The 26217-nt window shown below is 36.3% G+C and overlaps 1 protein-coding gene across 1 annotated transcript in view; it reads left to right on the top strand.

The window, feature by feature from the left end:
- KCTD8 (potassium channel tetramerization domain containing 8) overlaps positions 1 to 23352 on the top strand; it is a 103649-nt gene extending 80297 nt beyond the window's left edge. Inside the window, exon 2 of the mRNA XM_074866078.1 lies at positions 22030 to 23352. Within this exon, the coding sequence (XP_074722179.1) occupies positions 22030 to 22490 (461 nt within the window). The 3' untranslated portion in view covers positions 22491 to 23352. The remainder of the gene's footprint in view (positions 1 to 22029) is intronic.
- Positions 23353 to 26217: the final 2865 nt, after the last annotated feature.

Raw genomic sequence — 26217 nt, 5'->3', positions numbered from 1 at the left:
ACTTCCCATTTACTCAAGTCTGTAGCTACTTTTGTATTCCTATATCAGTCCTCTTCTTGTCTGGCTTTTTGCAGATCATTGCTGCACAAGTTTCACAATACTCCTCAAATGAGTAAGAAGTTTTACTGATGTCTTAGCAAAATATTTATTGCTCAGAATTCATCTTTTCATGCAGCTGCAGATTCTATTCCTATCAAAGTATTTATAGCACACCCATCACCAAAGTCCAAGAAACCCACGACAAGCAGAAAAAAATACATATTTACACAAAGCCCACTCAGAGGTCTGCTGCATTTAAACACTGAAAGTTTTTCCTTCACATATGTAATATTGCAAAGCACTTAAGGATTCTTCATACTTAAATGCCCAAGAAAAGTAAGGGATTATTTATATTAATTCTTGTGTAAAACAGTAAGACAATTCAATTATATTGAAGTATTTCGTTTAGCTTTGTTTAATGCTTGCTTATACCAAGTCACACCTGTGGTCATTTTGACATGACACGTGGTCATTTTACGATCGCAGTTAAAATAAGTTCATTTGGAGAACACTTTAATAATAATGCGAAGGGAAAATTAAGTTTAAATCTTTAGGTCTATCTTGTATTTTTAAGCTCCATGACAAAACTGGTTAGTACCATTTTACAGCACAGAGAATAATGCTGCCACCGTTTTATGTACAGTCCCAACTGAGAAGCAGCTTTTTTCCCCTTTACTTGGTGACATTTTCTTTTTGGTTATTAAAAATAGAAAAGGACAGCTGCATACTTAGATGTGCATTAACTTCATAAATTGTTAATCCTGCTCACAGAGGGGGTTAGTTTAATGCTGTGGACTGCCATTCAGTGACTATCATTGTTTCTTACGTCTGAAATCATGCACATTAGGCAATGTTTGCTTCTCTATGAATTGAGCCCATTCTCAGGGTGTCCCTTGATGCAAGCAAGAGTTTCATTTATTTTTTAAAAAAAGCTCAAGTAAAAACAATAGACATAACTGAAATGGCTGTCTAGCTTGTGTCCCTGAGCAGAAATGAGTGGGAAGCAGGTTTGCAGCTTGAAGGTCAGCACTGGTGCTCCTCCTTAGAGACCATTAGCTCCCAGCTCTCCCCTGAGAGGGCTCTTGCTTTGAATGACCCTGTTCTGACACCCCGGCTAGACAAGTGTTAGGGCATCCAGCCCCATGTTGAATGCGCCAAGCAGGATGCTATGCTCTGCCACCAGCACGGTCAGCGCTGCAGTGGACCTCTTTGCAGGAGGCTGGTGCCCATTTTCTTACACGGATGCTTCAAAGCAGGGAGGGACAGGCACCCAGGCACCACCAAGTGACCTTAGGAACCTGCAGCGGGAGGCAGGGCAAGAAAGGAGCATGGCACATTCCTGTGGATACTTATGTCCCAGTAAAAGCAGGATTTGCAGTGGATTTCATCCTATGTTACTTTTGTTAGCTTTGTCTCTGATCAGCTACTGCATATACTACTATTTCCAAACCTCTTTCACTCATTCACTTCCCAGCCATAAGCTCTTGCTTGTATTTTTGTTAAACTAAAATGCCCAATGTACTTAGCAAAGTCTTTATCAAAGAAACGTGAGTGATGGGAACCTTGAAATTTGTCATTGCTTATATGAAAAGGAGAGCAGCAAATATCTCTAAACTGTGTTTCAGCTTAGGGGAAAACTGAAAGCCACATCAAAAAAAGATTTAGGTATATATGCTGGAACTCAGCTAAGTCCAAAATGTCATCCTAAGAAACCTGACTCAGCTATTGCTTCACTCTGGAAACACTTACAATCTCTAGCAGAGTTTCCCACTTTCCAGGCTTTTAGCTTTCTTGTGTGCGTGTGCCTGGACCACCTACTGAGGTTGTTCCACAAGGCAGAAAGTAATTCATCATCTAAAAATGTTGAATCCTTTCCTAGCAGCTATGTTTTAAAAAACATGTCTAAATACACAAACTATAAAGAATGAACTGCAAGAGCAACACAATGGTTCCAATACAGAATATAATCCTAACGGTGTTGTTTGATGATGACCATAAAAACATTTCCAAGTTTTTGGAAACCAAGAAGTCTTAGAAGGTGATAAAAAGAAAAGGAGCTGAGAACCTGCAGGTCCACCTGTAACAGTGCTGAATATAGGAGCATGTCTCTCCTGCACATATTCAGATTAATGTATAAGAATAAAAGAGATGAGCTCACTGATTCTAATTTGTGTTCTGTTGTGAGCATAGTGAATGACCAGAGCATCTTCATCAGCACTGCTAACGTGAAACCAGGTTCACAGCGGTGTAACTCTCTTCAGAATCTGAGCCACGCTTTCAGAAATGTATCCATATGGATGTGCCAGAATTGAAATTCTCATTACTGAGGACAACAATAGCAGTAGGAAGCAAAGGAGACAATGATTGTAAAATAATTGCCTGCCTCCACCTGCTGAGGATAAAAGTGGCATTTTTTTGTGTTATATGGATATGTCATATAATGTCTTACCATTATGGGAATGTATTTCTATATATATTTTTAGTACTGTATCTGCATTATCCATAGATACCGTGTAATCCAGAGATACTCTTATTCTGATTACTTTACCATACATGTTAAAATTATTCCTATTCTTTCCCCTTTTCTCCCTTTTATTCTTTCGTATAAAGACATTAAATAGCTCACACAAATATCATAAAAGTGATATGTGGAGCTAGTGGTTCAGTTGTGTCACAGACATAGGGTGATGTAAGATGTCGAGGATATATTTATAGCACTGGTTGTGTTCAGAAAAATCTACTGAAATATTTTTTCAGTGAAAGATAGGGGTTTCATCAAAAGCTAAAATATTTTAAGCACATTGATCTACATTTTTTTTCCTAGAAAAAATAATTTTAAGAAGAAAACCAGGTGATTTCCAGAAGAATTGGAAGTTAATGTAATAACTTTGAATTCTTTTTTTTATTTATGTGGATTTCCCCACTCTCTTTACATTATTGTATAAAAATACATCAAACATCCTACTTGCTGAAGCTGAAAAACTTATATCTTAAAACAAGACACAAAAATTAAAACTCACCCTAAGCAAGAGAAGAAACAATTCTGTTCTAGATCCTTATATATCTTTTTAAATGTAATGCCTATGCTATGATTATATATTACAAATACCCGTGTTTTCTGTTTTCTTATTATTCTTATTCTCTGCTGAGGAGGATAAATTATAAACAAACAATATCAATGACAGAAGGTTGAAAAGTAAAGCCAAAGAAGCTATTAAGTTTAGTGTGAAGGATGGTCTTTTTTTTTTTTTTTTTTTTTTAAATACAATGAACTGTTGGTGGCATTTTTATTTAGTTTTTTGTACAATGAACCGTTTGGTGCTGTTTGTGTTGGAAGGCATTTCATGACTGGTTTAAAGAACCTGATTTAAAGTCTTTCTCTAAAGAAATAGCACATATAGACAAGATTGTGCCTCTTGCTTTGTGTTAGTATAATGTTAATATAATTCTTAAATAATTAAGAACACACCCAGCTAAAATAATGAAATAGCACCATATTGCAGTCACCATTCCCAGTTTGTGAAGCCCCTAAGTTTGGTTGTGGGGAAATGGAAGCATATATCAGGAAAGGGAGTTCTCTCTACACGTTTCCTTTCTTGTTTTGTTTTGTTTTAAATGCAGACAGTCTCTTTCAAAGGAAATCTCAAAAGTTTTTCTTCTGTCAACAGAAATCCCTGCCACTGTTCATCTCCTGTCTGTGACCTTGCCTGGAATACAGGCAGCTCTAATGCTCTGCCATTCGTGCATACTAAGGCTAACATGAAAGCTAGATCTGAAGTGTGTAAGTTACAGTATCTTGTATGAAGAGTGTAGGACTCCATATCAGCACAGTTTTCTTCCTCTTTTCCACATTTGTTTACACTCTTTAAGTCTAATAAAAAACAAATAGGAAGGGATAATTTCATAAACTTTTGACTGCAGAGTGAAAATCAAAGTCAACCAGAAACATCCAGAAGAACCAACACTGTGATCACTGGATTTTCCTTCATCTTTTCCACTAAGGACTTTGACTTCTTTTGCTTTCCTAAATTTGTCAAGCCACAGTAATACTGTGGCATACCATGCGTTAGCAGACCAGAAATACTAGTAAGAATGTACAAGAGGGACCTCTTTTACAGTCTTATGAGATAAACCTGTTACCTCGTTTGTGATCTTGGTTTTTCTTTCTCTTGCCCCAGCTGTATTTTATTTTGTAATTGCAAAATAAATTTGGAATTTATTTTGTAAGAAATCGGTGGGATATATTCTAGTATATTATTAGTATCCAGTTGTCATATATTTTCAGCAGTAGATCTTGAAGCATTATATAGGAGGGACGACTCACATTTTACAGATGAAGAAACTCAGGCACTGAGACAGAAGCACCCTGACATTCATATTGACATTGAAAATCAGAAGAAAATTACATTTTTAGACACAAAACCAATTTGTTCAGGGTATCTGCCTTGTTGTATTTGAAAGCTCAATGTAGTGCTGAATAGGAAAGATGTACTATCATTGGTAAAGCTTCCTCAAATTAAGCTAGCATATAAGGGAATCAAAATAGTAATAGTAGGAGAAACAAGTATGTAGGAGGCAAAATATTTCACTATAAGAAGCCTTAGAGCAATGAATGTAAGAACAGAGGAGTATTTTGATCCTGGGTTTCTTTTTGGGGAATACAAAAAGTGAGAAGAAAGGGCACACATAGCCCTTTCCCTGACTAATAACTTGCACTTGGAAATCTGAGTCACTGAAGCTACATCATTCGCCCCTGAGAGTCCCTATGTACATAGACTAGTCTTTTTTGTCAGCTCCGGATGGTGACAGAAAAGAAGCACCATCTCAGCTGTCATCAGAAGCAGGTTTCAGTTTGGGTCGCTGTTGGAAACTTCCAAATGCAGAACAGCAACTGTTATTGCAGACTCATGTTGACATCTGTGAGGCAACAAATGAGTCTTGTATTCTGAAGGAGTAAATATTCCCAAGCCTTAAGGCTATTAGAAGAAAGATGCGTTTTCATGTCAACTGCCATTTATCTTTTTATTAATTTTCATGTTTTATGCATTTTATTTTTTTGTACAACTAAGATATGATAGTTCTTACATGAATGAAATGAAAATGACAATTCATACAAAATAAGATTATATTCATTATAAATGATCACTTACTAAAATGCACCAAATGCTGATTTTCTAACTTAGTGACTTTTTTTTCATGTGATAATATTCCAAAGTAGTTATTCCATCTGCTGGTCAATCCTCTGTTGAGCCAATCAAAGATGGGAAAAAAAATAAAGCAAAGTAAATTAGTTTAGCTTTAATGAAACTCTAGTAAAACGATTATTGACTGTGCCTTTAGTCAAACTGAGGTAGAACTATTAGTGATAATCAGAATGAGGTTATTATTTTCTGTATAATGTTTTTACTATAAGGTAGGTTACTATGATAAAATGAAAATTGCTCAGGTTTGTTTGGCAAATGAAATTTGATGTAAAAATTTTCAATAGTACTGTCTGTTCACTCTCCCAAGATGATTTTTAATGTATTTTTTCTTCCTGCGTTCATTCTTTTTGTTGCTATGCAAAGCTACAAAAGCCACTCAGCTCCTAATTGAAACATTCTTCAGATAATTTACTGGAATGCAGGATTGTGGTGAAATGTGTAAATAAATGTATATTTCTCCTCTGAAATTCTCATACTTTTTCTTGTAGGGCTTTTTTTGTTGTTTTCTTCACCTCCATTAGGGCTAAATTAGATATCAACTATTAGTATCTGTATTTCAGTACTGCAAAGATATGTTTGTGAATCTCTCAAGATTTGGTAGATTTTATTTAAAATAAATTCTAAGAATAATGTAAGAAATGAAATTTTCACTAAATAACACTGTCACCCTCTTTAGATAGCCTTCTGTACTCATTTGGTATTCAATTTGCAGGATAGTAGAAAATCAGTCCCTGTTTTATTATTTAACATTTTTATTATTTAAAAACTTTGCAGATGTAGTTAATATTTCAATAAAGAATGAGGTTAAACAAACACATTTCAGTCTGAGCTGGCCATAATTTATTCATTGCAAACTGTAGTAAGTGATTAAATATCTCAGTTATGTATATTGATTGTGTTTCCTGATAAATACCTGAAACATTTGGAATAAGTGGAGGATGAAGTCTTCCTACTCTTTCTAATGCTGGTTCCACCTAGGCTAGTAATCAGAGTCTTTGTGACTTGGTCAAGGGTGAAAATGTCACATGTAAATGCAACTATTGGATGCAACTAGCAGTCACCTTACAGAAAATATTTCTGTAAGGGAGGAGGGATTTAACGAATGAGTAAGCATTGCAGGCAAGGTCTCTCCACTAAAAAATTGCACATCGTGTTGAGCAGGAAAGCAAATTTGAATCAAAAGAGTATATGGTTTCTGTAGGACCAATTTTACAAGCCTAAAGTTGCTCAAAACAGTCTGGTGCTGTTTATCCCTTGAGTTCTGCTGCAAGAAGATGGGAGGAGTTCCTTGGGAAGAGCTAGGGTGAGGCAAGAAAGTGTTGTAGAAGGTCCTGAGGAAAGCATGGAAAAGTCAACCAGGACCTGGCTGCTCCATAGACCTACGTAGCTGCTTAACCTAGGACAGAGGAAAATCTTCTGGCAAATGATACTTTCAATTATATCCAAATTAAATTCAGACACACTGAAGAAACAGGGTCTTGTGCTTGGATGGAAATTGCTTATGGGTGCTTTTGTTTATATTAAAAGCAGCGTGGATTTTAAGCTTTAAATGGGCTTGCTTACACTTAGGAAGAATTAAATTATATTTCTAAGAAAGGGTCTTTGTTTTCCACCTCTTCCATCCAGACTTTAAGTATCTAGCTGTGGAAAATACTACTTTGTCTGCTTTCAGATCATCTGCTTTGTGTTGTTTAAAAAAAAAAAAAAAAAAATCATTTTTGTAGTTTATTGCTTTGACCCTTGTTTCTTAGTCCCTACATTAAATCTCTCATTATTATGTCAGATTTGGGTTGCTTGTCCTCACACTTAAGGCCTTTGGTTGCCTATTCTCAGCTAGCCCCTATCATTTGATGTTGCAATGGTAACTTTTAGCCCCAAACAGACCATGGTGACTTTCTCTATTGCTCACGTTCATGTCACCTCTGTTGCTGCTTCTTACTTGATGGAGAAGATACCACTAATATCTGCAAAGCTATTGTGTTATTATCCTTCAAAATCCTCCTTAAAACTCTCTGATTTTGTGCTGCTCATACAAATTTTGACAAAAGATTAGACAGCTGGAGGTCTGAGACAACCAGCCTATCATGCTGACCAATACTGAATTTTTTTGGTACTTTCACATTTGTCTGTCTCTTACCATCTGTTATTTCTTGTCTTGTTCTTAGATTTTAACCTGTTCAGGGCAACGGTCATCTATTAATTAATGATAATGCAGCCCAACTATATTATGCACAATGTAGCCTATTACTAGACCATATAGTCTGCAAGGGAAATAAAATTAATATTAATAACAACAACACCTCAGTAATGGCAGTAAATCCTTTTTAGACTTGCCTTTTTATTACTTTTATAGGAATAAGTGATGAGAAAATGTTTAGGTTAGTTCAAGATATATAACATCACTTTTATCTTAAAGTATTATCTAAGAAGTGTCAGAAGAAATTTTGCAATGTTTCAAATATTGCCATTAGAAATCCCTGTATGTTTTGAATTTCTAAATGTGACTAGAATAGTCCTGTCCCTTAAATGTTGGCTGTTGGTTCTGTCTTGTCAAAAATGTAGTTTGCTCTGCAAATACTCAGTATTTCCATTAAGAACTTCATTGTCTTTACTATACTGTAGTTGTAATCTGTCTGGTTTCACTATTTCCCAAGGAGAATTCATTTAATAAATTCAACTGTCAGGTTTTTTTATGTTTGTGGGATTATGTCATATAGTCATAATATTTTGTTTATATGGCTATATAATATTTTTAGATGCAAATGATTTGCAATCTATTTTAGTTTTGCAGAGGACAAGATGTTGTGTGCAGAGTGAATTAATTGTCCTTTACATATTCAGCAATTTTTATTTTACTTAAATATATACCATATCAATAAGATTGGTTTTCTGCATAATAAGATGTTTTCATATTTTATGTAGCTATTTACTTGGAGTGAATGCTTTGAATGTTCCATAAGGCTGATCTAGGAATTAGAATCTAAAGTTAGTGTGTTATTATCAGCATGTGTTTTACATGGTTTAGGATGCAATGCACTATTAATTTCATATTATTTTACTTTATTTTTCATGTACCTCACCTTAATGATAAAACAGATGAATGGCACTGCTATAGTTGAAACATTAGTCTGAAATGTGCTTCATGCTATGTACACAGAAGTGAGAAAGACCTCACTGGTGGCCATCACTGTTACTTATGGAAAGCTTTCAGCAAACATTTCTGGCCTTTTCACAGAAATTTTGCAGATTGAGATGTTTCTATTATCCCAGGGACCAGCAAGGAAAGGAATAAAACTGTACAAATATAATCTGAGTATATGCTGAATTACTTCCCTCTTAGTGCTTGAACCCTTAGGATAATTCACAGTGGACTCTTACCCAGATCATATAATTCACTGCTAGTTCTCAATAATCAAAAGTAAAATGCAGTCTTGATTCAAGTGTGCATTTCCCATTGTTTTGCACTTGCTTATTGCCTGAAGTGCTATCATAAGTATCATATAAGCCTGCCAAGATTGCTGGTATCTGAAATATTTCTTTAATGTGAGACTTTTTCTAATGCCAAAGCCAGTGCATGGTGTTTTCACAAATTTCTGCTAGCATGTTTTATACACGTTCTGTAAATTCACTTCGACATTTAATTTTTTTTGCATGCCAGTAGGAAAGAAACCTGTAAAATTGAAAGAGCTGGAGGGAATAAATTAAGATTACACATTTTAACTAAAGCTATTGACAAAGTAATTGACAAAGGATGTCAATGTGAGATGATAGTGGACAACCAGAAATAAAAATTACCAAGGAAAAATTTTGGTTTAGTATCTGAAATTGAATGGGAAAGCAAGCCACAAAGGTGATGGTTGGTTCTGTCCCTTCTTTATTGTTTGTTTTTTTTCCTGTTGCTCATACTGTTAGAACAAAGTAACCATGACTGAGACCACTGACAATCCCTAAAGAGGAGACAGTTCTTACCAATGAGTTGTGAATGAACTTTTTGTAAAAGAAAATATCGCGTCCAAGAATCCTGAAATTGATGCTTTAATCACACTCCCTCTGCTTTAACTCACGTTGGAGCTTCTGAGAGAGAGACAGTGATTTTGGAAGTGACTGAATCCCTGAAGTCCCACTGACTCATAGACCTTATTTGAGATGGCATTTTTTACATTCTGTGTATAATTTTATTGAAAGTAAACTATATATGATGAGAATATTATTAAGTCAATATATTTAATGCATGTGCGTGTCACAAGAAGGCAAGTGATTGCTTCATGTATGTTTCAAATTGCCATAAGCCATCACTGAGAAGTGCAGTTTCTTCCCTTGAATATTCTTTCCCATCCCTCTGGTGCCTTTTGTTCTAGCACAAGCATTTATGTGGCCACATTGGGAGCCACATCTGACAGCTGAAAAGTTAAAACTAATTTAGGAAAAACGAAATGTGAATGGTTCAAAGAAGAGAGTTGCTTATCTGGGTGGAAAGAGATTCAGCTTCACATTGCCTAAAACTCTGATTAGGGCTTTGCCAAACAGAGAGTTGGTGGCTAAAAGACTATTTCACACTTGAGCAGATGCCCAACCAATATTAATATTTACAAAGCAGAAGGCAGCAGCCAGCAACATGGTTGACAACAAAATGAATTTCCTGATTGACTTACAAATAAATATTTCCTCAGAAGAAAAGTGAAGGGAGTGAGAAGGGGAAATGATGATATCTGGCAATCTCAGGGGGACCCCCAAGGATCTATATCAGGGATAAACAGGGATATAGAATCAGTATCCTTCCCCAGACCAACAGCTGTTTTCTCTGAATGTGGTCTGAGCACACAGAATAGGAAATAGAACTGAGCCTCTAAACCCACATGTTAAGCAGTTGTTTGTAGTTTGTCCTATGAATCCTGGGAGGGAGACATATCTGGGATGTGTTTCTGCAATGCAAAGATGGAGTGATTGTCTTTTTTGTTACTTTTGCCCTTATAGAGCCTTTCTGAGTGTGTTCTTGGCTTTTTTTTTTTTTTTCTTCTTGTAACTTAAGCCTGTGTTAGAGGTGATTTCAAGAAAATGGTTAAGAACAGCTTAAAGATATTTACATCCTCGACACTGAGATTCTCTGGTAGTGCCCAGTATCCTGGAGTTGAAAGAAATGGAAGGTACCATTGCTTTTAGCTACGAGGGCTAAAGTAGGAGCTTGAAGACTGGGGTCTGTGTCAAGGAACTCTCTTCCAGTGATCAGCATTAATGAAGTGAACTTTCTGCCAGCACCAGGTAGGGGAAAGAAGCACTGAAGTCTTGAGGGAGTTTATAAGAGCGACATGATCAAATGTCCTGCTTTTGATTATTCTCCTGATTTCTTTTTGTAGTAAGTTGAGAACATCACTCTAGATCTATCTTATTAACTTTCAGATGCCAAATTTATAATTTGAAGATAATATGGAGTTTAATATCAATTAACTATTTAAGGGAAAATATTGCATCTCATAAGCAACTGATTAGCATTTTTCATGGACAGAACAAAAGATTTTAGCTCTTAACTGATAGCCACTGAGAAATAACCAGTCCAAAAAAGCAAATAATGTTAGCATACAGAGCTGAGCATGAACCTACTTTACAGTTTGGAAATGAATGACAAGCACATCTACCAGATGGTGCCGAGATGTTACTGAAATATGACCAATTGGGGCTGTTCACTATAGCAAGCGAAGAAGCAAGCAAGCAAGAATGGAAGAAACATGCTTTTCATAAAAGTTATTCTCATTTGTCATGTGTACCAATGCATTCATTTCTGAGATTTCCTTCAAATATCAAAATTATTTTAAGTACCTACATTTTCAGATTTTGGGCAAGGGAAAAATATTTCTTCAGGTGGAGAGAGAACAAATCAACCATTCTACATGTAAAATACATTTGTGTCAAATTGCTTTAATTCTACAATAACCAAAACTCTCCAATCTTAAGATCAAGTTCAATCTTACTGCTACTAGTATAATATTTGTATTTTATTGCTATTACTCTGTTGTTAGTGGAGATTAATATAGCATATGACCATCACTGAAAAATGTAATGACTTAACGGATCTTGCTTAAGGAAGAAAATTCTGTACTGCTTCAGTGAGTCCTATTTCTCCAAATAACTTACATACAGAATGTGAAGCATCTGGTTGACTCCGGAAGTTTATGTTGTCTTCTAGGAACTTGTCAGATAACTTTACAATATTCCGTTAGCTTGGTTAGACTTTCTAAATTTTGCTTCTGGGATTTTTGCAGAAGATCTTGCAATCTGTTTGCTAAACAGTGCTCTTTTCAAGGGTCAACAGGAGGGTTGACATCTTTGCAAAGTATTGACCTAGCAATATAGTTCTGTAATGGATAAAATCTGTCATGCATCATACACAGTGAGTGAATATTGGCAGTATTAGTGATTTCCTGACTTTCAGTCTTTTGATGTTGATTCAGCTTGTATCTTATCTGTTCCAAGCATTTCATCTTCTTCTTGTATCTCCATCAGTGCATTAATGCAGTAGCCATGTCTAACTCCACAAAATAAAAATATCATCTTCAATATTTGACTCTGTAGTTGGATGTGAAAATTATTGGTCTTTCCTGTTATCTTTAGCTTATCTGCTAAGAAAAGATGCTTCTCAGAATAACTTAAAAAATTTCAGATTAATATATTTAATAAAAAGCTGTGGACTCTTCATTGGTTTTACAGGAATGCAAAAAATTGTCTATGTTGGAATTTCACTGGCTCTCTTCTATTTAAGTACTGTTTTGTCTACCACGAAACCCAGTTGAAAAAGTAACAAATGAAAGGAATGTGGTTTTGTTATTTGTTCAAAACATGATTAGGGTGAAATATCTAATGAATTCAGGTACGACTGTTCATTGTATATCTTCTGTCATTCCAAGTAGCAAAAATACTTCCCTCTCTATATATTAATTGGTCATTTTATGTTGTGAATAATACTAATATTTAAAATACAGCCTGACTAGAAATAAGCAAAGAAATTTTCCTTATTGATTTATTTAAATCATTCTACTGTACCCTTTCTAGAAGTCAGTTTAACATCAGGTGGTAGTAAATGTGACAAAAATATTTTTATATTGTGGGTTTTGGTTTTTTTTTTTTTTTGAGACAAAGCACTTATCATTTACAGGCATGTGGTCCTAATCTGAAAGATGAATTGGTTCATTCACTTCAAGTACCACATAACCATTCACACACCATCGAGCTTAACACTATTAAAGGGTAATTTCCCCTGTGGGAGCTATGCCCAATACAGCCGCAATCTCTACACAGTGTCTTTTCATCTTTCCATGGCAGGTAAAGAGATTTAAATAAAAGGCTCCATCAAGAGTGCAATCACAGACATATTCTTCCTATTGAAATACCCATGAAACAGCAAATAAACACCCCTAAAAATCTTAATGCTCCTAAACATTACCAAGAAGACTTCAGTGTACAGGTCGCACGTCAAAATTTTGTGTTGGAATCAAAGCATGTGAGATGCCTCATGGGCTTATCAGTAGAGGACAGGAAATAGTATGGGAAGATTTGCATTTCCTATTAAATTCTGAATGTAGTAAAACATTTCAGAATAATCAAGGAGTATATTTTGCCTTCATCTCTCATAATCACCATGATTTTTTCTTAAATTTCTCATAATTTCTTTAGTTTGTCTACAATGATTCACTGAACAACCTATTATTATAGGTTCTATATTCTAGCAAAGATGATAATTAAGTCTACGGTGAGTTTTTCTTTAGAACATAGTATTTTCACATGTTCTTGCCCAAATATTTGGGGGATAAAGTGTTATCTGCAATAATTTTGCTTGGTTTCTCATAAAGATTAATTTTCCAGGGATGCCAATAAAAATATGCTTTCTGAGTAAAGTACTGAAAAGTTACAGAAATCATTTTAACTTCAATTTTTTTGTGTGTCTAAGAAGAGACAGTATTTTTTCACCCTTTCTGCTTTCATGATTAAATTGCTTTCCTTCCAAGATCTTTTCTGCGTTCACACTAGAATGATCAGGCTTTATTTTTGAATTAATTTTTTGTAACTTAAGGTCACAGAGTGTGTTGTCTTTGACTTGAATGGGGTCAACATTTAAGTCTAAAACTTTCTTTAACTGAATGCAGTTTTGGACCCAGACTCACAACTCAGAATCAGCTTGTTAGTGAAGCCAAACCAATTTACATGCCCTGTAGATATGAATTTGAAGCTCTGCCAGAGCATAGGGCATATTTATAAAACTGTTTTGATAAAATATGAGTAACCTAAGTGCTGCTCTTTATGTCAGGGAAGCCCTGCTCAGATTCACAAGACCTCTCTGTGGCAGTCTCATCTGCAAGCCAACTTGCTTGGCTTTCTTAAATTACATAAAAATTGGGTTCTGCTCAAAGTACTGAAGTTGATATGTCAACAGTGCTGGCCTTTTACCCAAGAGTTCAGGGCTTAGCACATTAATAAATCAAAGCTTCCCAGATACTAATTCTCTCATGTGCCTGAGGGGAGTTAACTCACTTCTTCCAAATGAATATGTTACCCTGAAGTAGCTGAAGGCAAAAGGAACATTCTCTTCATTTTATTGAAGTTATTCTACTTTGCATTGACTAAAGCCAAGCCTCAGTTTGGTCAAAGAACATGAAAGTGTGAGCATTTGACTATCCATAGCAATTCGTCACTCATCTGAAAGGAGGAAGAAAATCAGAAATGCTGAGTTTCAATCCTCCTTTCCAAAAAATACTTCACTATTATATACTAAGTGTTCTTTGGACCAGGCCTTTAATCCAAAAAGTAGTTTGAAATTTTGTACCAGATGAGACCCAAATTGGAAACTGAATCTATTTTTTTTTACTTGAATCAATTTGAAACCACACAGCATAAAGACTCCCACACAAAGTTTTGTTCCACTGAAATCTCTACACTGAACTCTTCAATTTTTTCCTGTAAGTGCAAGCTGTCAAGAGCAGAGCTTGTCAAGACCACTTAGATATTTCTCACATTATCTACTTAATATTGTTTGCTTGGGATGTTCATAATGGATAAAATTCATCCATAGTCAGAGGGGCAGCTAAGGAATGCATGCCACTTAATTCATGAGTAGGCCTGCATATTAGCCTAAAAGTTAAGTGGGACATGGCCTTCCCTCTCCCTGCCTCCCAACAGGACTAAGTTAGAAGTAAAATACCTAAAACAAGTAGAAAAGTTTCCTTGACAAATTGTATGGAGTTAAAAAAACCCACATAAACTCCCACTGCTAAAGCCAAGCAGTGGATTTAGCTTGATTTTGTAGTGCATTAAAGAGGACAGAGTGCAGTGGTCGGGAAGTCCCTTGTAAATTTTTCCTGCCATAAAGCTAGTTTTAACCTACAGCTCTGGTGGTAAGCAACAAGCTGAATCCCTTGCTGGTCTTGGAGTGAATTCATGAGCTGGGCTCTAAGAACAGGATTTTCTTCTAAAACTGGAAACATCATTAATATGCCACAGAAAATGTCAGGGGTTTAGAGCTATCTTTTTATAGCTCTTAAAAATAATCTTTTTTAAAAATAAAATCAAAGTTAAATTAGACATAAAAGATAATAATTTACCATTGAAGTGTGATATTAAGTACTCAAAAGTCTGGTAATGAAAATGTTCCCACAGTAGCCATAACCTGTCATCAGATTTCACAGATGACTTCTCTCTAAGATTTAATTTAGTGTAATACTTTGAATGTTGGTGAAAGGTAATAAAAAACCCTAGATATGTAAGATGGCTAAGTCCATCATAGTGTGAGGTTTGATGAGTATTTTTTCTATGACTGTATATTAATTATAGTTAATTTTACTTAGAATCTTAAGATTAAATCATCAAACGCAATAGGATTCATCTTATATTCATTCTGAATATAATGTAATTTTGAGATAGTAGGTAGAGGAAAAGTTCATTCAGGGATTTAACATAACTGTGTACCAGACTGAAGGTCCTGTGTAGCCTATAAAAATAAGGATTTTTCCCTATGAAAAAGTGTGAAAAAAATTGCTTTTCATGCAAAATCATGTGCAAATTATGTACTGCCAGTATTCTCAAGCATTCAAAAATTATGAAGCAAACTGCAAATAGTATTGTTGGATTAGATATCATTTCTCCTACAGATACAAATAAAAATAACTTTTGTTCTCTTTGCTGTTGTTTCTGAGCCACCCAATATAATCAGTCAGTTTAAAACCCTGTTGCCCTCCTGTTTTCATTTTTTATGAAATCAGTTAGAAGCATGTCATATTTTACTGCATCAGTACTTTTTAAATCATAATTTTATTAACAATTTTGCTGCAATTTTTTTAAGGTGCATTCTCAATAAAGTATTTGCTAAAAAAATTTTTGCTTATGCAAGACATAGTTTCGTTTATAGCTATATCAGTTCAAAGGAACCCTTAATTGGATTACTTAATTCAACAGACTATATCTAGTAGAACTGGGGTTTTATTAGCAAAAGTACATTTGTAGAAACATAAAATTATGAAGAGAAAATACCCCCAAGAACTTTGTTTTCACTAAAATTACATCATAGAAAAACTCAAAAATTTGGGTTTGTTGCTTTGGGTTTTTTTTTAACTGGTTTAGTTTTTTACTTAAATCAACAAACAAGCTTAATTTTATAGTGCTGGCAAGGGGATTGATAAATCATAGAACTTCTTTCATGTGTATTTTCTGGAACAGTAGATAGCATCTCTTTAACAGATTCCATTCTTCTTGATTGAGGTACTGCATATCGAACACATTTGAAGTGTTGGTTATGTTTTGTTTTATATCAGCTTCAACTCTTATCTGTGTGTCTTACATACAGCTGTAAGTGTTGTACTCCAGAGCTAAGACTTTCCATTCTTCATGTCAATACAGTAGTTATTAAAATAGCTAAACGCAGCAATCCATGCATATGTTCACAACTTCTTTTGCATTCTGCAGTAAAACTGATTTATAAACAAACAAATTATCTTTGAGACACTGTAGGACTAAAGTAGCTGAGTGAGGAAGAAGTTAATTCTTGCATCTGCCACTGCACATACAATAAACTGGGCATTTGACCTACAGAGAGAGAGAGGAGAATCATAGAATCAGTGAATGGTTTGGGTTGGAAGACACCTTTAAAGGTCATCTATTCCAACGCCCCTGCAATAAGCAGAGACATCTTCAATGTGATCAGGTTGTTCAAAGCCCTGTCCAACCTGACCTTGAATGTTTCCAGGAATAGGGCATCTACCACCTCTCCAGGCACTGTTCCAGTGTTTCACCACCCTCACTGTAAAAAATTTCTTCTTTATATCTAGTCCAAATCTACCTTCTTTTAGTTTAAAACCATTACCCCTTGTCCTATCACTACAGGCCCTACTAAAAAGCCTATCTAACTTATAAGGCCCCTTTAAGTACTGAAAGGCTGCAATAAAGTCTCCCTTGAGCCTTCTCTTCTCCAGGCTGAACAACCCCAACTCTCTCAACCTGTCCTCATAGGAGAGGTGTTCCATCCCTCTGATTATTTTTGTGTCCCTCCTCTGGACCGGCTCCAACAGGTCCATAATTGTCCTGTGCTGAGGACTCCAGAGCTGGATGCAGTACTCCAGGTGGGGTCTCACCAGAGCAGAGCGGAGGGGCAGAATCACCTCCCATGACCTGCTGGCCACGCTTCTTTTGATGCAGCCCAGGATACAGTTGGCTTTCTGGGCTGCAAGCGCACATTACTGGCTCATGTTCAGTTTTGCATCTGCTAATACCCCCAAGTCCTTCTTCACAGGGCTGCTCTCAATCCACTCATTTCCCAGCCTGTATCTGTGCATGGGCTTGCCTCAATCCATGTGCAGGACCTTACACTTGACCATGTTGAACCTCATGAGGTTCACACGGACCCATTTCTTGAGCTTGTCCAAGTGCCTCTGGATGGTATCCCATCCCTCTGGCATGTCAGTCACACCACTCAGCTTGGTGTCATCTGCAAATTTGCTGTGGGTGCACTCAATCCCACTGTTGATGTCGTTGATGAAGATATTAAACAGTACTGGTCCCAGTACAGACCCATGAGGGACACCACTTATCACTGCTCTCCACTTGGATATCAAGCCATTGATCACTACCCTCCGGATGTGACCATCCAACCAATTCCTTATCCATAGAACAGTCCATCTATCAAAACCGTATCTCTTCAATTTAGAGAGGAAGATGTTGTGGAGGACCATGTCGAAGGCCTTACAGAAGTCCAGATAGACAACATCCGTAGCTCTTGCCTTGTCTACTGTTGTAGTCACTCCATCATAGAAGGCCACTAGGTTGGACAGGCAAGACTTGCCGTTGGTGAAGCCAGGTTATGGAGCAGTCAGGTTATTTGGATTTGTATACAATTTCTTTTGGTTTAAGCCTGTTGCATTAATATTTAAGAAAATAAGTGTACACAAAAACTGAAATACAGATAAGCAGAGTATCATTATTTTATGCTTTTAATGTTTCCAGTGTGGTATTTTTCTCTGTTGCAGGAGAAATCTTCAAATAGTTATTCAGACTGCACTTTAGGAGTATCCACAAGCAATTTAGACCTACCCAAGCTTTATTTATCTTCCAGAAGTATGTGGTTACAATTTTCAACCAATAGTTATTGGCCAATGGATGGTTTGCTGTGGTATTTGTCAAGTTCTGTTCCTGACTGGAGATCTGTTGTTCAGTTACTGTTTGACGGAGAGGACTTCTGGTTTCTGTTTTGATTGTTGTAACTAGTAGAAGTGGATTTTCACTGCAAAGAATTAGGTTTATAAGTTTCTAGTTCATTTTTCCATTAATATTTTGTAGTAATTGCTTGAAAGTGATTCTTTTATCAGTCAGCTCTGACAGGAAATGTTGGCTAGAATGTGCGCAGAGAGCAACATAGATGAGGAATAAATACAGCCAAAGTAAATGTAATCTTTCTTCCTGATCAGAGAAACATGTTTGAGATATTCTCTCAAGTTTACTAGACTTGGGAGTCTAGTAGCCACTGTAGTAGAGGTCATGAGTAAGCCCAGGTAAAGGGCGAGCTCACTTTCTAACTTTCTAAGAGAGGCGCAGCCATTTAAGAGCAATAAAGGATAAAGAAGGGGAAAGTTCAGTGTCTACTGGAACTGCCTGAAGGAGAATCACAGAATCATCTAGGTTGGAAAAGACCTTGAAGATCATCCAGTCCAACCATTAGCTTAACATTGACAGTTCTCAACTATACCATATCCCTAAGCGATATGGCAACCCAACTCTTAAATACCTCCAGGGATGGGGACTCCACCACCTCCCTGGGCAGCCCATTCCAATGCCTAACAACCCATTCTGTAAAGAAATGCTTCCTAATATCCAGTCTAAACCTTCCCTGGCACAACTTGAGGCCATTACCTCTTATCATATCTCCTATTACTTTGTTAAAGAGACTCATCCCCAGTTCTCTGCAACCTCCTTTCAGGTAGTTGTAGAGGGCGATGAGGTCTCCCCTCAGCCTCCTCTTCTCCAGACTAAACAACCCCAGTTCCCTCAGCTGCTCCTCGTACGACATGTGCTCCAGACCCTTCACCAGCTTCGTTGCCCTTCTCTGGACACGCTCGAGTAATTCAATGTCCTTTTTGTAGTGAGGGGCCCAAAAGTGTTACCTGGGAGCTGTTTGGAGAACTGGGCAGTGGAGAGGGCAACTGGACATATCTGGGCAGAGGAGAATGATCTGGAGAGGACCGAGAATCAGTGACTCACTTCCAGCTTCTCTAAGCTGGGGAACCAGCAGCAGGTGGGAGATCCTAGAAAGGAGGGTGGGAGCAGGAGGGACAGTTTGTAACTCAGTGAAGTTTTTTAGTGTTATGTGTGGACTTGGCAGTGTTAGGTTTACAGTTAGATCTTAGTCTTTTCCAACCTAAATGATTCTATGTGCACAGTGGAACAAATTTCTCTGAGTTTTTAAGAACTATTCTGCACTCCTGGAAAATAAGTAGTTTCAGGTAGACTGAGCTATTTGAAGGTCTTTGGTGTTATTCTGGAAGGGCTGAGAAGGTACAGTGGAGACAGCATCCCATCACACAATCCCAGCCACAAATGAGTGTGCCAGCATACAGGGCAATAAGGAGATGTTTTCTGAATTAGAGATATACTAAATTTCAAATAATCCCTGATGTTGAAAATTAAACAAATATCTTTTGAGGATTCTTTTTTATGTATTTATAAATTCTTTGGAGTTTCAGCAGGTGGAAAATATTGTGAGAAAAACCTTCCCTCTAGCAGAACTGTTGCTTCTGTTAATAACACACTACTGATAAAGAAGTGCAGGAGCACTGAAAGAATTCTGTGTGAGGGAGGATTTGTTAATTTTTAAAGGGAGAGGTGTGGGAGAAACCTGTGTTTGGATTAAAGTCATTGTGAATTTAGGCGATTCAGTGAAGCATAGAGAGCTCAGTGCTGTAAGGTACTGAACCCCAGGGTTGTGATCCAAAAAAAACATTTAAATACCTGACTATTGTCAGGCTCATGAATAATCTCATAGAAGGGAATGGAATATTTTATATTCTTGAAGGTGTATTTCAGTGCTTTTTTGAAATAGATCCTTAGTACATTGCAGGTTTGAGCCCTTGAGAAGCAAGGAGTACCAATAAAGAAATAAGTATAAATAGACCAGCTAGAAATAATACCTTGATTTATGAAATTACAACAAAAAAAAATGGTCAGGAAAGACAGTGTTGAAGACTACAGGGTGTTGCTAACAGGAAACTAGTTTCTTAGTCATAGAGTGTGTTGTTACATTTGAAGAAGCTAAGACTGTAAACTAGATTAGATATTGATGTTACTCATGTTATTGAAAATCAGAGTAACAATACTGAAATCACTATCTGATTAACTAATCATGTTTATAATTACATGCTGCAAAGCCAGGATAATTCCATAATGCCAGCTGACTCTTGATTTAGCATATTCATATAATGGTTTGAGGTATGAAATGAAATGCCAGATAACAACAATAGAAACAAGGCATGGAAATCTATTTAAGAAGGTGAACATATTTCTGGAAGAGAAAGAGTAGTGAAATCGCTGCAGCCATGTGCTAAATATTTGGGTTGAATATAATGAAGTAGAAAATTGCTTGTATTTGTCACTCTGACTAATGTAAGTACAGGCCCTGATGGATTGTTGTGTCTCCTCTTTAGATCTTGGTTATTCATGGATTTCTCTAGATGGCCCACAGAAATGTGACATAGCATCCTGGGATGATAGCTAAAACAAAAGTAAAGCAGGTTGTTGAATGCTGCTGTTGTTAGCTTATTATTTATTTGCTTTTGTGTTTTGCTTTGTGTTGTTTTCCCCCGTGTCTCATATAAAATACTGCAATCTTCTTAGATTCATTTGAATCATAGAATGGCACTGTCAAAAAGACACTGGAGTGTTCATATTGCTCCTGCATTCTTTATAATTGTAATTATATTTCTAATTTGTAATTCTGAAAAACAGAATACTGAGTGACTCAAAAACCTCCATGCAACTCTGCCCCAGTAAACTCAGGGTTGAGCTGTCATACCCTGAATTTTGATACTGGCAAAGGCAATTAACCGATGCTGATGGTGTTTGGGTAAACTGTAAGGATAACCTATTTTTGTAAGATATTTAGATACCCAAGCTCTTTGGACATTTTCAGGATTTGTAGCAGACACACAACTGCCACTGAAGCCCCAGTCTACATTTTCATTTAGAAGTTTAAACATCTTTGAAATTTTTCCCTTTGGTCTGACGCAACACCTCTTGAACTCTAGATAATTCTGTGAGCTTTAGGTAGTGTCCTAAGTTAAGATTGTGACATTTATATGATGTCAGCACAGCATCATTTCACTTTACAGCTAGAGTTTTGAAAAAAGGCTTCAGAAATGAAAATGCATGTACAGATTTAGTGGCTACCACTTAATTTTCACATTTATATTCTGTTTAAGACTTCAAAGCAGAAGTGATATCTGTAGAGAATAACAGCCTAGATCTGATTTTCAGGCATGTGAAGTGCTGAGCAGTGCCTGCTGATAGGCCATCAGACCTCTCTCCCTGACATTGCAAAGTGCCTCTTTACCAATAACTTCATAACCCTTTTCCCTCCCAGCTTGTGCATTAAGAGGTGTACGACTGAATTCTGAGCTTGTACTGAGGCAAGTCTGGCATAATAACTGACAGTAAGAAGTGCGGTGAAATCACTATAGGATAAAAAAAAAAGCCTGAAGACTTTGTCAGTAGTGAGAGATCTCTGTTATTCTAGGATTAATACTTCTTTTTCTGTCCAGAGCTTCTGCAGAGTTGACATCTGCAGAGCATATGTTCTGGGAAGGTGAGTTAAGAGCTTCCAAAAAAAAAAAAAAAAATCGAAGCCCTTGGAGTATTTTTGTTTAAGCAAAGAGTTTGCAAATTTTATGGTATTTATTTTCCTAATACTACAAAATCTAATTTCTCATAATAAACTTCTTGAGGTGTAATAGCAAACTAGCTCATTTAAACTTGCCTGCAGGGATTTCCGGTGCAGATAATCTGTGAGCATTATGCATGTTTCATTTCCTGGATTCTTAGGCAAGCAGTGAAGTTATTCTCACTGTAAACATTTTTAGGAGTGAGAATTTTGAGGACCAGACCTTCAACTTGTGTACCAATCTGGTATTGTCCTTTTGACTACAAGGAAATGCCACCAATTTATGCAAGCCAAGACTCTGGGTCACATTTTTCTAAATGGTATCTGATCAGTTCTCTGTATAAACCAGTGCTTGCTTAATACTTTTTCTCTCCTGCCTTGTATTAGGACCCCCACAACGAACCGTTTCCCCCAAACAAGACCATGAAGAAAGGAAGCACGACAAAGTCTTGGACAAGGGCAGTGAAAGTGGGACTTCCTGTAATGAGTTGTCCACCTCAAGCTGTGACAGCCACTCAGAAGCGAGCACCCCTCAAGAAAATGCCACCAGCACTCAGCCATCTGCAGCCAACCAGCCAAATACTCTGACTTTGGATCGTCCATCTAAGAAGGCCCCGGTGCAGTGGATGCCACCACCAGACAAACGCAGGAACAGTGAACTCTTTCAAACTCTCATTAGCAAGTCCAGAGAAACAAATCTTTCCAAAAAGAAGGTATGTGAGAAGCTGAGTGTTGAAGAAGAAATGAGAAAATGTATCCAAGATTTTAAAAAAATCCACATTCCAGATTACTTTCCAGAGCGCAAACGTCCCTGGCAGTCTGAACTCTTACAGAAATATGGGTTATAGTAATCAACTCTTTCATGACCTATCTCTGGGGTGTTTGATGTTTATTAAGTTGCCACTAATTTACTGATGTCCTCCTCCTGGCCAACTCTGCCACCAGAGCTATTCCTACTGCTTATTTCTTTCTGTGAACAGTGGATGTTGGATAGTACATGGTTTCTTTAAAAATATATATAAAAAGATAGAAACTTAAAAAATACAAAAGGCATCTCATCTAAACCACCTCATAATAGCAAAGAAAAAAGTGCATGGTCAAGAAAGATGGTTTTCGAACTGTAGTCAGTTGAGCTTCATTATCGTTTTGGAACTTACCGAGTAAAAATATCAATCATCAGTTAACGCCTCGTTTTATGTCACCAATAACAATGACTCAGACTCACTATGGATGAAGAGATACAGGGTTTAAAATTCGATTGAACTGGTTTCAGAACTAATTCCCAATGTTCTTTCACTGTTAATGCAATAAAACAAATACCTATTTTGCATGAGCACAATGTTACAAATAAATCACACAAGAACAAGAGGTCATCTGTTGCTTGGAGAATTATTTGTTTGATACCAAGCCTATAAACATAAAATGTCTAAGGGATTGAATTTACTTTGTTCTGGATCTGTGATTTTTTTGTGTGTACAGTGTTCTGTATGTAAGGATGGTGTAAATATGCCTTATACTGTTTTATTATTGCACCAACATTCATCTATTAGTGCTTGTCAGGGTTATTTCTGTGAAATGCAAACTTATGGCAGATTGTGAAAACTGGTTTGATGGTCTGAAAGTTTCTGTTATGTTAGTCACTAAAATTGGAGAAAAATAAAAAAGACTTTAATGTATTTATTAAAAGAACCATCTGGTAGATTTTCTTGACTATCGTTATCTCCTCTCTTTTTTAAAAATAGAATCAAGCAAATTGTTACTTTTTGTTTTATGTTTTCATAACTACTCTGCTGAAAAAAACCCAACCAAACAGAAAACATGTTTCAAGAGTGGGTGAAAAATATTTAGGGTAGTACCATTTAATTGCAACCACCACACAGACTCCCCAAGAGGAAGAGTTACACTAAGAAGCAGTGGGGAATGAACTAAAAAACCTAGTGATTTTACTAAAAAAGCAGAAAGCAGTTCCAATTTGACAAGTTCACAAAAATCAGCTTAGAAATAGAAGATTTAAAATATCACAGCAGAATGTGCTACATTTACAAATGAAAAGTTTTCTATGAATACTCAACTGTAAATGACAGACCTATTTTCTCAGATCAGATACAGGAAAATCAGTACCTTTCTCATTACAACACCACTAAGAAGATGACTGTGGTTCAGACAGCCATAGCTGGAATGGGTAAGGACTGCTGGAGTTTGCAAGAGAGCTGTTGTGTTCTTACAGACTTGAAATTATTACTGTGTGCACACACAGAAACATACACATACACATTTAGAAAGGCTCATCCCCATAGTGTATTCTATAGCAGGAACTGTACAATTGTGTCAGAAGAGATGTTTTATATCTGATGGTAATTTTAACTGATTAGCAAAGAGGCCTTCTTGTGTTGTAATTTCCAGGGTTATTACTAACGCTTGTATTACTTTTCAGTCTTCTAATAGGCTGCTTTAAAAAAAGACTGCATACTTTTCATAGCAGCTCAGCAACTTCTTTCACTTTTTTGTTTTTAACCTATCTAGAGCCAGTTACTATCCTACTCAGTTAATCAGTTGGCTCCAACATTTCATCTTTTGACATTTTTGTAACTGGAAAGACTATATCTGGGATAATTCTAGTCTGAACCAATGCAGTCCAGTGTGAAATCATTTGGCTTCTCAGCTCTACCCTTATGTTCCTTGCTTGCCTCTTTGTCTGGGGTCCAGAAGACCCATTCCTTCTTTGGAAAGTTTCTTGCTTTTTAGACACATTTAGCATTTGCATTCTCTCTCTTTTTTGATCCGTGGCTTCCTAGTCTTTACCTGATGAAATTTCCAACTATTTAACCATGACTTACTAACCTCCAGTGGATACAATTCTGGTTTTATTTAATCTAAAGTTAGTCTATTATTGAGAGCTTTTGAAAATCTCACACTGAATTTTCTTCTAGCCTTTTGAATCTGTCTTCATTGCACTTCTCCCACTTTATTCTGTTTTCTGTCACCTTTGTTTAGGCTAAGTTTCCATCTGGGATGATACCTTTTAGGTTCAGACAGCATCTTGAACCTTCCCATTAAACCTTGCCATTGAGTTTGGGGATTTGTTTTGCCTTAGTTATTCTCAGTACTCCAGGCAGGACCTAGCTGTGGTATGCTTAGGTGTTTATTTGACGTGTCCATCCATTTTAATTTGTCCATATAGAGATGTTTTTATACGCTTTTTAATTTTTTTCTTTTAACATACTACCTAAAATTTCTCAGACCATTTTTAATTCATTCTTGAGGAGAACAGAATATTATCTTAATACATACCTTAATATACGGGCAGCATAAAATTTATGATAACTGCTTTCTGTGTTTTCACAAGGCATGTGAGTGACGTGGCAGATAAACTACATTGCTGTTACCTAGCAACCACACAGCATCCTAAAATGAAGTGTTTTGGTTTTGGAGTTGCACAGTGTACACTGTCCTCCTTCCTTCAGAGTGAAAAATTGGGATGTGTTATAGTTGGAGAGAGTGGGAGAAGACAATGGCTTCTGTGAATCCTTTGGTCATATTCTCTAATTCTCACCACACTTTTTATCCAGTTTACCCAGTTACAGCTCCAACCCTATCTATATGGTTATTAATCTACAGTTTTCAGATTCCAGCCTGTAATTAGGGAGAAAGCAGGCTGAGGCATTTGGTGGAATGGAGGAGTTTATGGGCAGTTAGATGGCTAAGGTTGGTAGGAAATTCCCAGGCGTTAAAAGAGAATTATGTATTAGGTCATTGGGGGTTGATTGCTTCCCTTTGTCTTCTGTTTTTCTTACTTCTCTATGATAGCTGCTTTTTCTTTTTCCATTTCAGTCTTCTTTTTCTCTTCTTTCCAGGTATTCACTTTGTTACACACAGGAATAGTCTACCATGGGAATCTGTGCCTTTTATTGGACTTCAGTGGAGGTGGTCATTACATTAAAATTCCACTCCATATGAAGTTTATAATTTTAAAACAACATTTTTCTGGAAAGGAAAGAAAGATCAAAATACTGACATTTGTCAATCTTAAATTTTAAAAGGAATGTAAATAGTAAATAGTTTGTATTTTTCTTTCAATATTTCAATTACTATTTTTATATTAATTTCAAGTTTTATAGAGTTACGTTTTAAAGTTATTACATCTTTAGTTTAGTGTCATTAAAGACCAAGTAGTTTTTAGTCAGCAGATGCTATTATAAATCATAATCGATAATTGCTTTGACAAAATATATAAAAAATTTAAAACAAAGAAGATAAAATACAAAGAAGTAGTATAACATGTAAATGAAGCATATGTCTGGAAGGAAAGTAATTCTTATAAAAAATTGAAATATTTCTTTTTCAGAATTTTTTTCTAAATCAACACAAGCCCTTAAATCATGGTTGTATTGGGAATTCAACATGGAATACATATCCCTTTATATTTTTCAGCTGAGTTTAATTCTTAATTTTTTACATGGTCAGCAATATAAAATGCGATATTCTAGATTATGTTTAAAGATTTGGAGCTGATAAAACAAATCTTCCTTCACAAGTAGTCTCTCAGTAAAGCTGATATTTCACAAGAGTAGAGTA

The sequence above is a fragment of the Strix uralensis genome, chromosome 4, assembly GCF_047716275.1.
Source record: "Strix uralensis isolate ZFMK-TIS-50842 chromosome 4, bStrUra1, whole genome shotgun sequence".
Taxonomy (NCBI): Eukaryota; Metazoa; Chordata; class Aves; order Strigiformes; family Strigidae; genus Strix; species Strix uralensis.
Note: the sequence above shows the minus strand (reverse complement) of the source record. Positions and strands in the feature narration are given on the sequence as shown.